General features: G+C 35.9%; 2 protein-coding genes across 2 annotated transcripts; both read right to left on the bottom strand.

The window, feature by feature from the left end:
- Window positions 1-2,587: 2,587 nt before the first annotated feature.
- Window positions 2,588-5,589, bottom strand: LOC128547581 (monocarboxylate transporter 12-B-like). Its single transcript, XM_053520592.1, has 3 exons — window positions 5,414-5,589; window positions 4,415-4,540; window positions 2,588-3,889 (listed from the first exon to the last, which is right to left on the bottom strand). Exons 1-3 carry the CDS (start codon window positions 5,535-5,537, stop codon window positions 3,765-3,767), a joined length of 375 nt encoding a protein of 124 aa, XP_053376567.1. The 5' UTR covers window positions 5,538-5,589; the 3' UTR covers window positions 2,588-3,764.
- Window positions 5,590-5,971: 382 nt separating this feature from the next.
- On the bottom strand, window positions 5,972-10,523 carry LOC123545302 (monocarboxylate transporter 14-like). The gene is made up of 4 exons (XM_053529216.1): window positions 8,879-10,523; window positions 8,565-8,708; window positions 7,844-7,945; window positions 5,972-6,540 (listed from the first exon to the last, which is right to left on the bottom strand). Exons 1-4 carry the CDS (start codon window positions 9,114-9,116, stop codon window positions 5,972-5,974), a joined length of 1,053 nt encoding a protein of 350 aa, XP_053385191.1. The 5' UTR covers window positions 9,117-10,523.
- Between the last annotated feature and the right edge of the window lie 4,067 nt (window positions 10,524-14,590).

Raw genomic sequence — 14,590 nt, 5'->3', positions numbered from 1 at the left:
GCCATAAATATCTGCTATAGAACTTGACCTGTCATACATAAAGATGACAAGCTTTTCACGAACTCCCTTGTCCTTGTTAGATATCACTGGCCGATATACATCTAGGTTCTTAAAGACATCTTTCACTTCCTGACAAACATTCCAAGTTTGCCAAACTGTCTTTTTACCTTTTCCCCAGAAACCTAACACTACATCACAGCCTGTAAACGCATGAAAGAAAGCAATAATACCTTTTGCTTTCTCATGGCCGATTGATTCAATGACATCATGTATGGGTATCCATCTCAAATTTGTTCCCTGTCCGAAGGCTACCCACAGTTGTTCAAGGCCAAGATCTTTCAGCTCAGACAATACATGAATAGCCATGAATAGCGATGGCAACTAAATCTGTGTATGTAGCTTTAATGACAAGCTGTTTTGACCATCCACAACAACATGTCTTGCATGCATAAACATCCGTGTATCGAGTTCCTCATGACTGCAGATTTCCTGATTGCATACAGTCTTTTCCTCTCTGGTCAAAATTATAGTTATTTGTGTGTGCATATCAACATGTCTGTCGGCCAAAAAAATAAAAAGATCAGTCTTGTTATCATTATCCCTCAAGAAACTGCACCAGTTAGGTGGGATTTTTCAGTTGCTAGTAACACTTCGTCTAACGCCATGACCTCATTTCGTTCACACTTCAGACTATATTGCCGAACTATTATAATTGTGACCAGAGAGGAAAAGGACTGTAAGCAATCAGGAAATCAGTCTCGAAGGTCTGACACCATGTAATCATGAGGAAGCTGATACACGGATTTTTATGCATGCAAGACATGCTGTTGTGCAGGGTCACAAACAGCTTGTTATTAAAGATATGTACACAGATCGTAGTCATCACTTTTCATGAATTTTCTGAGATGAAAGATCTTGGTCTTGAACATCTGTGGGTAGCCTTCGGACAGGGAACATATTTGAGATGGATTCCCATACATGATGTTATTCAATCAATCGGCCATGTCAATTGCTAGTGTCAGATTTCCGGGGAAGGGTTGGAAAGGCTGTTTATCAAACTTGGAATGTTAGCCGGGAAGTGACAGATGTCTTTAAGAACCTAGGTGTATATCGGCCAGTGATAACTAATGAGGACAAAATGGTTCTTGAAAAGTTTGTCATCTTTATGTATGACAGGTCAAGTTCTAAAACAGATGTTTATGGTGTCAGACTGGACATGTTTGCCCACAAACAGAGGTCATATAATGCTATTTCCCCAACTAAAGCAGCCCTTGCCGATCACATTAAGCGTGCTGCATACCAAGCTGGCTGCATATAGGGACAGGCACTGTTTTGCCAAATGGAAGTCGAGAATTCTGCTGAATGGGGATGGGGGAAAACATGGTGATTTTTGGCAGATACACTGGACAACATTCCACCGGTTGCAAATAGCTGTAAAGTACTCACCAAATGCATGTAAAACAGAATGTTGTGGTAGGTGTAAATGCAATCGCTTTGGACTCCAGTGTACAGATCTATACAGCTGCAAATATGACAGATAATTGGCCAAAATATAAAGACTTGAGAAATGCCTTCTAGAAGAAACAAGTACAGTAGATCTGCATTGTTTCACCTATGACACAACGCAGGTCTTTTGTTTATCAAAATTGATGTGTCTACTTTAATTTTAAAAATGTCTGTCTTAAATAAAGTTTGACCACAAGTTCCAATCAAGCAGTGACGACCATAAAGGGACATAATTGAAAAACATTCCATGTAGAGACACGAAAACTTAACGTTGAAAGTTATAATTTTAAAAGGGGGATAATTTTGTAAAAATTCGTGTCAGAGTTATAGAACACGGCTTTGTACAGTGCCTAATGACCATGAAGGCATGTGTGAAGTTTCAACCAAAAAACCTAGTAGTTTCTGTGAAAAAGACTTAATACGAAGACTTAACGTTGAAAATTCTAAGTTAAAAAGGGTGATAATTTTGTTAAAATGTATGTCAGAGTTATGAAACTTGTCTTGGTACAGCGCCTAATGATACAAAGTCATGTGCGAAGTATCAACCCAATAAACAGAGTAGTTTATGAGAAAAAAACTTGACAAATAACTTTAATGTTGACTCCACCGCCGCCGTCGCCATCACCGTCGCCGTCGGAAAAGCTACGCCTTGGTCCGCTGCCAGATCCAAAAGTCGCAGGCGAGACAAACACTGTCCTTCAACACTCTAAATATGTTATTTGACCATAACATTAAAATTAGTTTAACTATGAACGTCAGTATTAATAGCAAATTTGTATTTTTACATGAATCGGCGGCCATCTTGTAAAAAGACGCCATATTGGATTTTGAAACCAGTGTTTTGTGTATCAAAAATATGTTTCGCACACTCAAAACATCTTAAGAGATATTTATTCTCAAAATTTACAAAATTAAACTCTGTATAGGTCTGTCAAGCCAAAAATTACTTCCTGTGGCGGCCATCTTAAAAAATGGCCGCCATTTTAAATTTTCAAGTGGCTAACATGCTTTTTGAAAAAAGTAGGCTCTGACGAGTATACGTGCCAAATTTTATGCTTGCATCTCCAAATGCAGTATTGTTACAGTAATCTGCCCAGCTAAACGGAATACAAAACCTTTTTGACACTTTTTAGTAGTTTTGTTTTGCAATTATTGGCATATGGTCACTTTTTCGCAGCCACTATCTGTTGTCAACGCGACGCTGTGGCACATAAAAGTATATCCAGGTCTCATCTCCTATTTGAGGATGTGACATATGCGATCATCTAAATTTGAAACTCTTTCATCGTTTCTTTAGCACAAATGACTCTGTTCACATTTTGCTCCTCTATTAAAATGTGAGGCACAAACTTTTTTAAGCCCAATTGCTTGGTGAGAATCGTATGAGCTCAACGTTGACATGCCAAGAAAAGACGCTATCTCGGACACCATGTACCTGGCCTGTAAGGACGAGCCCTGTCTTTGAGAACTGCCTATTTTTTTTAAATACATAACCCCCTGTTTTCTCTGGTACTCCAAATTTCGCATAATGAAGTATGCAGTTCTCCATTCAGTTCACTGGGTATATGCGTTCCAGGAATTTCTAAAGAACAACGTAATTTAATGTACGCGCTCTAATTTCAGGTTTTTGTTCACGTTTCATATATAAATGTATTTTACTTGCTACAACTGATACAAACCTAAATATCTCCGAAACCATACAACAGTTTTCAACAAAACTTTGCAGACCTAGGAGCCATTTATGTATTAATGTAAAAACGTCCACGGAAATGCGCCATATTCATTATTTTTAGAATGGCCCTCGTAATATCGTTAAACATTTATCCTGGTGTGGATTGTTTTTTACAAGTTGACGATTTTGTAACTTGACACCGTTCAAAAATTATGAAAACCATTGAAAGGCAACTGCAACAATGCCTACATCTAAATAAATTTCAGACATAAAAATTGTTTTGAATTTTCCAAGTCTTAAACTAACTGTGTGCATTTTCTGACAACTACGTAAACATCGCGATCATCCAAACTTCAGATGGGACAATTAGAAGTGGCGAATTGATTTCAAAGATATAAACCATATTCCCTACAAGGTATACAATTGATTCAGTTGCTTCTTGAAAATATGTTCAAAACAAAACGAGCGTTCTATCTTATTATTATCATAGGCCAAGTGAAAACTGTTGATTCAAATCAGTTTATTTCAAAACAAACAGATATGTCAAGATTTTCTATTCTGAAAGGTCACCATAACAATAGTTGAATTAATTCCTTCTCTTCCTTCTCTGCATAAATCTTAGCACAAGAACCAGTAGTCCCCCAATAATCAGCTCTGATCCGGCAACTACAAATGTGACGTCATAATTCCCGGTCTTGTCGAATAGGAATCCTGAAAATAATATTGCACAGTTCATTCCTTTTCACATTAATGTCAGTTTTCTCCCTATTAAGTTATGTTCCTCGGAACAGTATGCTTTGATTATTAGACTTTATGAGACTAGGGCGCGTGAGAGGTGTTGCACATTTTATTACCTCTCATGAACAGACTCATTCAAACCGAGTCTGCTATTATTCTTTTTGGTTGCATTCTATGCTTCCAAGGGATCTTTTCACAGATTTTATCATTTATATTACCTAACTTGCACAGAAGCATCAAATTTTATTAACCAGTTTCGTGTTTTAACCATTGAATCCAATCACTGATGCTTTTACAAGTAGACTTTACCAGCCTTATTTGGTGACCGATGTTCACCCTTTCGTACATTCAGCTTTAAAATTCTAAATTTTACACTTGTAACATTTCATAAAAAACAAGAAATACTTTGTTTGTAAGATCTAACTAAATCACTCGTATTTACGCATTCGGTCGTGATTTAGTTATAAGTCGTCATAAATTTATCAAACTTATACAAACCTCCTATAGGAGTTGATGCTACTGTAGAAAGGCCAAGTGCAAACAGATATAAACCTAATGATTTTGCAATCAGCTCAGGCGAGAACATGTCAGCAAGTACAAGAGGGCACATTGTAATATAGCCACCTAAAATACAATAAAGAAAAAGAGTTTAAAAACAATAATTTGGGCCGCGCCATTAGAAAACCAACATAGTGCGTTTGCGACCAGCATGGATCCAGACAAGCCTGCGCATCCGCGCAGTCTGCTCAGGATCCATGTTGTTCGCTTTCAAAGCCTATCGCAATTAGAGAAACTATTAGCGAACAGCATGGATCCTGACCAGACTGTGCGGATGCGCAGCTGGTCTGGATCCATGCTGAACGCAAACGCACTATGTTGGTTTTCTTATGGCGTAAATCGGGGGTCAAATGGGCATTATTTCACTGGTGGAATGTTTTTTACATAAAATAAGACACTTTTTATGCTTATATTCGCATGTTTTCGAGTTGTTTACTTGAAAACGAAAGTAGGGTGTTTATTCTGCGGACCGCTTTCTGAAGTGCGCAATATGAAGGTACCTAACTTCAGTTGACTTGCATTTCATTTATTATGTGGTGAAATGCAAGTCAGCTGAAGTCAGGTAACCTCATATTGCCGCATTTCAGAAAGCAGTCCGCAGAATAAACACCCTACTTTCGTTTTCAAGTAAGCAACTCGAAATCATGCGAATATTAGCATGAAAAGTGTCCTATTTTATGTAAAATTCATTCCACAAGTGAAATAATGTCCATTTGGCCCCCAATTTACGTGCAAATGCGCGAAAAATGGGGAAAATTAGGATCTATTTATTAGGGACTTCATCACCACGGAAGCACATTTTTGACCGAATTACTGCAATATAACCTAAAGTCCCTCATTCGTAGCTTCCGTATCAGTCAGAAATAAATTATGTCATAATTATCCTATCTGTTGTTATACTGACATAAATTTCGACTTAACAATAAACCTCAATTTTACCAATGCAGAATCCGTAAAGTGACGTTCCTACAATTCTTGTGGAAAATGTCCTTAGCAGATGCGACAACGCCGTAGATACTCCAGCCAGAAGCAATAGCAGAGACGCCATAACTATTCTACTCATAAATCTCCGATCTGCTAACCAACCGAGACAAATTCGACTCGCAGTATTTGCTATCCCTGAAGAAATCAAGCTTTAATATAATTATTTTGTGCATAATACATACAGGTGAATAATATGTACATAACATTTGCAACTTTTTGCATAGGGCAAAATGTTTATAGAGAGTCTGCTGAATTAAAGAGTCTAGTGAATTAGAGGACACGAAATGCCATTGAAAGTTTGTCTCTCATAGATTGTATACGTATTGAAATTTAGGTCTTACATAGAATCTATGATGATGAGGGTCTGATTTCTTTGTATTTTATTATAGTTAGTATTTGCTGTTTATCATAACTATCTGCTTTGCGTTATGATTTTTGTTTTTTGTTAAACACCATTACACATACATATTCAACACAATTTACAAATTACAGCTTTTTCCAGTTTAGTGAAAATTACTTGCCTATTGAAGATGCTAGCCAAGATGCCTCGTATTTCGTCATTCCTAATTCCATAGCCCGATCTGCTGTCATAGTAATGACCACCGAAAATGCTAGATGAACCACCACCGTGGAGAGCAGAAATATCCAGAATCTAAGATCAGTTAGAAGTGATGTATCAAATATTGACTGGAACATTTGTTTAAGTAGGACAGTGTCAGGTGATTTGTAAATTTCTTTTTTGCCCATATCACGTTTGATAGCAGACTCTTCTGGTTCCGTTTCCATTTCAAAATTGTTTTTATTGACGCTTTTATCAGTTTTAACTTCTCCGGTATTTGGGATAAGTGATATAATTTCGCAGTTATGAGTATTTGGAAAATTGTCAAGTTTTAGGGTACGAACAGTTTCCTCGTTAAAACATGTGTTTGGACAGCATTTTCTCTCTTGAAAAGGAGGCAACAGAAAAAGGCTGAATACAACACACTGAAGGCACATGCCTGCTTCAATTAGTATAGTACCTCTCCATCCATATTCTGCTATCAAGACACGCGTGAACTGATTAAAAGCAAACGTCCCGACTCCTACAATAATCATTGACAGAACGTTGACAAATTGATTACAGTGTTTCATAATTATAAATTGTTATATCATTTTTAAAGTGATGTCACTTTTTGAATTTCCGGCGAATAACAAAAAAACAAAGAATATTCAATTCTTTCCAAAAACCGTTATGTTATGATTCAACCAAATAGTTTCCTTTGTCTACCAAAAAGGAACAATTTTTATTTCTTAATATTGAGATTTGGTACCTTTATTACAGACAATAAACTAAAACAATAGAAATTTATACGTGACTTCGGTGAGCTCAACAAAGCAATTTCAAGCACATACATTAATGTGGAATGTAAAGTAAGTTACACACTACAATATCCGACCAAGATACTTACAAAAACAATGCATTTGCAGAAAAGAGAGATGAAAATAGTTTTGATAGCTCGTGAAAACTAAAGACAAGTTTTGACAGGTATATGACGACTCATGACCTAATTAAGTATTTTCTGTTATTTCTTACTTCCAGTTTGATTTTCATAAAATGGGTATTCTATATTGTACCTTACAACTCATAAATTAAAACAATAAAAACATAAATTGTTACCTCACTGTCGTTTTGTCTATCCAAGTCACGTACGAATTCCTATTGTTTCAGTCATTTGTCACTAATAAGAGCAACTTACAGTGTTGCAATCATACAAAACACAACCCTTATTTTCACATAGATACTGAGGAATTATCTAATGAGCACATGTATTTGAAACACAATTTCAATACAGATTGTGTACTGCAATAATGCTAAACTATCTCAGCCGTGACATGTCTTTAAGGGACTTACCAACACATTTTAGGCTAAAAATAATTTCTCTCAAAAACCCATAAAAATTGAGTACTCTCAAAGTGACTAGTAGTTCAGACTTATTGACATAAGATTTTTGCAAGATATTCTTATATATAACCAAAAAGATACAGTAAACCGTTGCAACGTTTCTGAAATAATGCAGAAAATTAACATTCCTTTTGCATTTTTACTAATATCACCCACTTTATCATTTTTCAGTGTGATATATACATTCTATGCCTAACATGGCGGAAATAAACACGTTGAAAAGTTTCACCCAAACTGTGGACGAGTAGCTTTAAAGTGTTTACCTACTATACAGGTCTGGTATAAAACATCAATATATAAAAACATGTTATATCCATAGTTTTAATGTGCAGCAGAGATACTTTCAGATTCAGAAAGGATGCGATTTGCGCACTTGGAATCATTATTCACCTAAATTTCACCGTGAATTTTAAGTAGTTTATAGATGTAATAATTCAATATACCTGACCCACATAATGATATTCCACATGCAAGACCACGTCTTTTGGAAAAATGTTGTACAGTTATGATATTCCCTGTAAGATAAATACATCCTAATCCTACACCTGAAAGAAACAATTTTCATGTCAAGGTCACTGGATATATTGTCTTATATGATAGCTAGTGTAGGGCGATATATCACAAGAAAATATCTTAAAAATATAATGACAATATGTCTATATATATATGAGCCATGCCATGGGAAAACCAACATGATAGTGGGTTTGCGACCAGCATGGATCCAGACCAGCCTGCGCATTCGTTTTCAAAGCCTATTGGAATTGGAGAAACTGTTAGCGAACAGCATGGATCCTGACCAGACTGCGCAGATGCGCAGGCTGGTCTGGATCCATGCTGCTCGCAAACCCACTATGTTGGTTTTCTAATGGCACAGCTCATATTATATTTCCGAGCTTTCTTACATTTAACTAAGATATTCGACTTCTGTTTAAAATAATAATAATATATTATGAAAAAGGTTTCAGAATTAAGTAGAGCATGTGTGACGTTCTTGAAATGACGAGCAAAATAAATATCCTGCACGGGTTTTGCATGTATCAACTATCGATTATCATTTGTATTATTAGTATCTCGATATCAAATGAACTATTTTATGTAAAAAATAATGATAATATTGAGTACCATACCAAACGTTTAGAATTCGCTCACAGACATTTCACTTACCACCAACACAGCCGTAGAAAATATACAGGAAGTAGATGCTTGTAGCAAATGAACTGATCAAAATTCCTACGCAGGATAAAATAGATCCAACCACAGCAATAACGCGGCATCCATACATGTCACAAAGACCTCCACAGAAAGGTCCTGAAATAAAATCGTTATCAAATAAAACATATTAGATCCTTTAGAAGCAAAGAACGCAAGTAAAGCAAATTGATAGTTGAGTATTTATTAATGAAAACTAGGTCAGGTCTTGCACGTAATCAAATGTTCTCTTGAAACAATCATGTACCACAATACACATTTATACGAACCAATAAGACCAGATATCCCAAGTAAGATTGAAGCGGCCAAAGCTGTTGTTGCCCGATCATTGTTGAACTCTTCTATCAGCTCAACCATCAAATTGCCAAACGAAAAAAATATACCGTCTGTGATCAGGATGAGACAGAAAGATGACAAGACAATAATTATACCATATCCACCATCTACACGTCTGTCTGAAAGGTCGCACTTCATCCCTCTTATGGAAAATATAAAAAAAAAATTCATTTAGTCTTAAAACTACATGCAAGTGTTATGAGAAATCTTTTGTTACTTTCTCAAATCATCAGAAAAATATTTAGAATGACAGAATATCTAGGCTGTCATACAGCTCAGAATGTTATAAATAAATGAGTCGATATGGTCTTCAACATGTTTATGTTTCTGTTTGCATGCATAAGTATAATTCGACATAAATATGGTGCCGTATAAGGTAATGGACCCGTCGATTACGTATTTCGGCCTAACGTAGTTCATTTCAACAGCAACCCGGAGAATGCCGAAATCGCATTCGATGAAAACGTAACCGTACGGAAACTGCCGAATGTCATTACGGGTCTATTACTTTAAATGTCAAGTAAAGTCAAACAGTCGCGTTGTAAACATGTACTCATACTGACACCTACTGTAAAACCCACAAATATTGCTAGTAACCTGGTGTTACATTACGAAACATATAGAGAAAGGTAAAACCAATTGGAATAAATAAGCATTTAAAAAAAAATTAACTACATCTAACAGTTTTCTGAGTAACTGAGAAAAGTGTTTAGATCTGTTGGAAAATGAATATTGGGAGAATATCTTGCGCTGTATGTCGTCATTGACAATTTTATTTTTTGAAACAACAGAAAAATAGTTTTCTTGCCCAAAATTACCAAATCCGCTTTATTTGATCCGAGATCATACAATACTGATCCAGTTTCTCAGTGTAACAATTGTAAGTGGTACTGCCTGGGGTCATGAAGAGAAGATGTGTTGTACGTGGTAGGTGGGACAATGTTTTTTATTCTGATGAAAGCAAGGTAGATGTTGGCAATGACAGTCTTGTGTATGTGCGGACGAAATGTGCTGAAAATTATAGGCTAGAAAAAAACACAGAAGGTAATTTATAATTGCAAGACATTTTTTTTTCATAATGATAATGCCCCTTTACATCCTGCAGGCAGGCTAAATGTTTACAAGCTAGAAATAGTGTCAGAGCGCAGATCCCTGACCTAAACAGTGTTGAAAATGAATGCTTTTTGACCAAAAGAAAACTCCATTGTCAACTACATGAGGCCAATTTATTTTCAAAAATTTATCCAAGTCATCATTAGCTCTCATATGCATCTTTTATATTTTCAATAAATTATTTCTAGATATTGACAGACACATACATTATCGATATTGCAGTCTTACTTACAACAGACATTATATTGCAAAAAGAATTTTTAATTTAACTATTACGCCATTTGGACACGTTTACAATAGCGATTACCAACCTTTTTTTTTTTTTTTTTTCGTTACAATTTTACAAACTTATTCCATTTTTTTTCACTGTAAGTCCGAAATGTAACTTTTTTTTTTTGACAAATTTGCAATTTTATTTCCGGACTCTAAGTCACTAAGTATATTAGCTACAGCTTTCAGTCTTTACAGAATGACCAATCACCATTTGAGGAGGACTCCTATTATTAGCGGGGTGGATAGGTAAAAGGTTAAAGCCACAGTTACTCGGAGACTAAAAGTAGTTTCTCGACTCTAATTCATATAGGTTACCAGCTGTATTTTTCAAACTTCACACAATGATTGAGTATAACTAGAGAAAGATTGATTTTGGGACTACATGAACAGGACTAAATTTCTGGTATTTTCATTTTTCTGGGCTCTAAGTCACAAAGTATATTAGATACAATCTGACTAAAGTACATCTCCTATTACGCTACGCATAGGATCTGAGAACGACCTATTCATAGCCTCGTTCTGACGACCCTTTCGCTAGCCAATCAGAGCTTAACTTACAAAATTTAGCAAATCTACCTGTAGCCTTGACTTTTGATATTTACAATTCTTATGTCGGAATGTGTCAGATAGCCGGTTAGCTCAGTCGGTAGGCCACTTGCTTAGTAATCGAGGGGTCCCGAGTTCGAGCCCTGGAATAACTGCACATTTTTCTTACTCTTTGACATTCTAACAAGTCGTTTCATTGGTTAAAATAAAAATAGCAATACTGGAAATCCAAAATATACAGAAGACGTATGTGAATGGGTCGTTCTCAGATCTTCGTTTAGAAGATCAAGTACTTCAGTCAGATTGTATTAGATACAACATTCAAACCTAAACACCACTTGAGGAGGACCCCTATTGATTTTTGGTTCTATAGCTTAAAGGTCAAAGCCAAGGTAATCGGGAGACTGAAAATGGTTTCCAGGCATTAAGATATTAAATGTAACAGATATGTCTTCCAATCTTATAGATTTTGGGGACAGCGATTCAAAGGTCAAGGACACGGGATCCTTTTTGTACTTTCTGTTAAGTTTCTTGAAATGGTATCCTAGAATTCTCATCCACATCCTGGACTCCTTCCCTCATTCATAAAAAAGCATTGTTCTACATGAACATTTAACGGCATCTAAAACATTTATAAAATTATTGTCATTTTTACTCATATATGTAGTGAATTCCGGAAAGGGACTGCAATCTGGACATTTCAGTGCCTTTAAAACTTAACATAACTAGGTAAACATCGTTTTTGACAATTGTTTACATATTGCATTCTTTTTTAAAGGGGGACAACTCCTTTAGAATATTTTAAGTATCCGACTCTATGGGACAGAACAGTAAACGATCGGCATTAAATCTCCCGCATTGAGTGTACGCACGTATTGAATGTACACAATTAAACCTACGTTAAACCTAAGCCTAACCTTTAGTCAGTATATAGTACACTCCATCTAATAGGGGCGATTTAATGTTGACGCAGTAAAACATGTATTGGACATACGTTGTTTGTCAATATGTTGTTCGTTTACTAAAAATTTCTGTTGTTTTGTGATATAGTACTGCTAAAACTGAAATAAATATATGTGATGACAATGAAACACAACAATCTAAAGTTGCTATACCAATGAAAGAATATTTAATACACTGAAATGCTTTTCAAATGCATTTCGATGTTCTGCCACGATATGGAGTGATCGTTAGAATAGAATGTGAATTTCTCACCGAAATTTGTTAATCCACGTGTGCTTGTTATACACATAAACACAGCCTGATAATAGTGTATATGAACGAATAACACAAGATAAATACACTGTTTATCTAAACGTTATCCGATGTACGGTAATTTATGTTTCGTTCATATGCTAGGCATAGGAAATAGAGATCAATATAACTGCGCCTTTACTCATCCTACCTGTTCTATATTACAAGAGTGTGTCTATTGTGACATTCTGATACAAGGGAAACTATATTATACTTCGAAGCTACTAGTATTTCATTTTAGTATAAACCTATATAAATTCTGTAAAAAAAATGCCTTGTATTTCACCATTTAATATAAACAGGAAGAAAACAAATCCGTATTGTACCTTTTAAATTCCGTATTCTACCTTCCGTATTGAATGCTGCCGGTCTACTTTCATTAATATGCATGGCATGACACAGTTCTATAAATAGCGCACATAAAAACTTCACCTAGTTCCATTTTAATATCGATAAACATTGAAGATTTCGTTCAATAACGAAACCTAACAAAAAGGAAGAGGTATATAATAAAAGTGTCATTATAACAGTAGCTAGATCTGGGATTTTGTATTCGGCTGTCGTGGATTTTGCAAGTTCGGATCACACTCGGCGCCTGCGCGCCTCGTGAGATCCGATCTGGCAAAAATCCACTCGAGCTGAATACAGCATCCCAGATCGAGCTACTGTTATAATAAAATAAAGAAAAGTGGAAACTTCACAGGTCGCTCAACACGACAAAAACGAAAATGTCGCAGGCTCGGTTTGATTGAGCCTGTTCATGGACGGTAGTGGAAATGCATGCTACCGTCCACGCCCTCTAGCCCCGGGTTGAGCAGAACTCAACATTTACACGTGCTAAAAGTCGGAAAGCAATTTAGAGTCATCCGCAGATGTATTCAAACGGCGGTGAACATGGAACCGTCAATGATACACGTGTTGAGGCGTGTAATTCCATGAAGAGCGGCGTTTGGTCCCCAGATAAAGTAAAGGGTTTGCCCCAAACGAGAAAACAATAGGCAGAACTAAACAAACTGGAATTTAGGAAGAGGATCTGAGGTTATGGAGCCTGCGTATCACAGGAACTGTCAAAAGACAAAATTAAAATGCAGGCACCATATCCAAGGGGTGATTAAACAACACCCAAGGCTATGAAAGCGGGAGTACTGGAACCACCCAGGCCAAAATGGTCATGTTGAGAAACTAAACAGTACCAATAACACGACAAAAAAGTCGTGCTGAACGATCTGAGATCATGTTAACAGTTTTTTCTTTTACAACAAAAAGTTCCTTCTAGCGCATATGCAATGATTTGTCTTTTAAGAAAATCTGTTTTTAGCATCATATTACAGATGTTTAATATGACAGTGGTAAAAGTCTGTTAGTTTATACTTATTTTCAATAGTAAAATCTTCGAAAATCTGTTCAGAAGTAACACTCCCCCGTATGTTTTCACACGTGATTAACACAAGCGAGCACCTACATATTATATACACAAAAATATTTCACATATTCATTTACGAAACGCGAGAAAATGGTCTAGACAGGTTTAAAAAAAATGAAAAGAAGCATTTGCAAACCTGAATTTCAGCATGTGCAAATTTGCACACATATATCTGAATTTAAGCTATAAAACATCACGTTTCATAACACGATTATTTGGGCGGAATCTATTTTTAGATCATTTATTTCATAACATGATCATTTGGCAGGAGTCTGTTTTAGATCATGCATATTCATTATAGTGTAGGGGCTATAAGGCTGAAAATATGGCCGAATTGTGCACTTTTTAGAAGAGTTTTGATCTTTATCTAATACAATACAACTATCTATAACGGAACAGTTTAGATGTAGAACCCACCTCTACCAAGCCTTTTATGGTAAATAATAAGGGTCAGAGTTATGCCCCTTGAAATCATTTTTAAAAGGTATTAGTATACAACACCCACCATAAAAACTTTTTATGAAATACAAATTCCCAACATTTTATGCGAAATGTATGTCGGAGGAAATTATTAATCAGTCTGGGGGCTAACAATTGAAATAGATATGCATATATGAGAGTTATGGCCCTTGAATTTGTAAAATTATAGAAAAATTGGACAACACTTATAATGGTACATTTAATGTTTGATTTTTGAAAAGTTTTGTTCAGCTATCTTTCCGAAAACGATGTTGTAAGTAGTAAATGACATGTTGATTAGTTGTGAAGCCCTATTTTTATGCCCCCGTTCTAAGAAGGAGCAGCATGTTACTTTTTTAGAAGTCGGTCGGTCTGTCTGTCGGTCTTTTAATATGTTGCACAATCGGTTTCCGGATGATAACTCAAGAACGCTTAAACCTAGGATCATGAAATTTGATAGGGAAGTTGGTCATAACCAGCAAATTTATTTTTATTGATTTTGAGGTCAGTAGGTCAAAGGTCAAGGTCACAGTAACCGGGAATAATTAAACAGTTTCTTGATGATAATTTGGAAACG

The sequence above is a fragment of the Mercenaria mercenaria genome, chromosome 1 (assembly GCF_021730395.1).
Source record: "Mercenaria mercenaria strain notata chromosome 1, MADL_Memer_1, whole genome shotgun sequence".
NCBI lineage: Eukaryota > Metazoa > Mollusca > Bivalvia > Venerida > Veneridae > Mercenaria > Mercenaria mercenaria.
The sequence above is the reverse complement of the archived record's forward strand: the minus strand, read 5'-3'. Positions and strand labels throughout refer to the sequence as shown.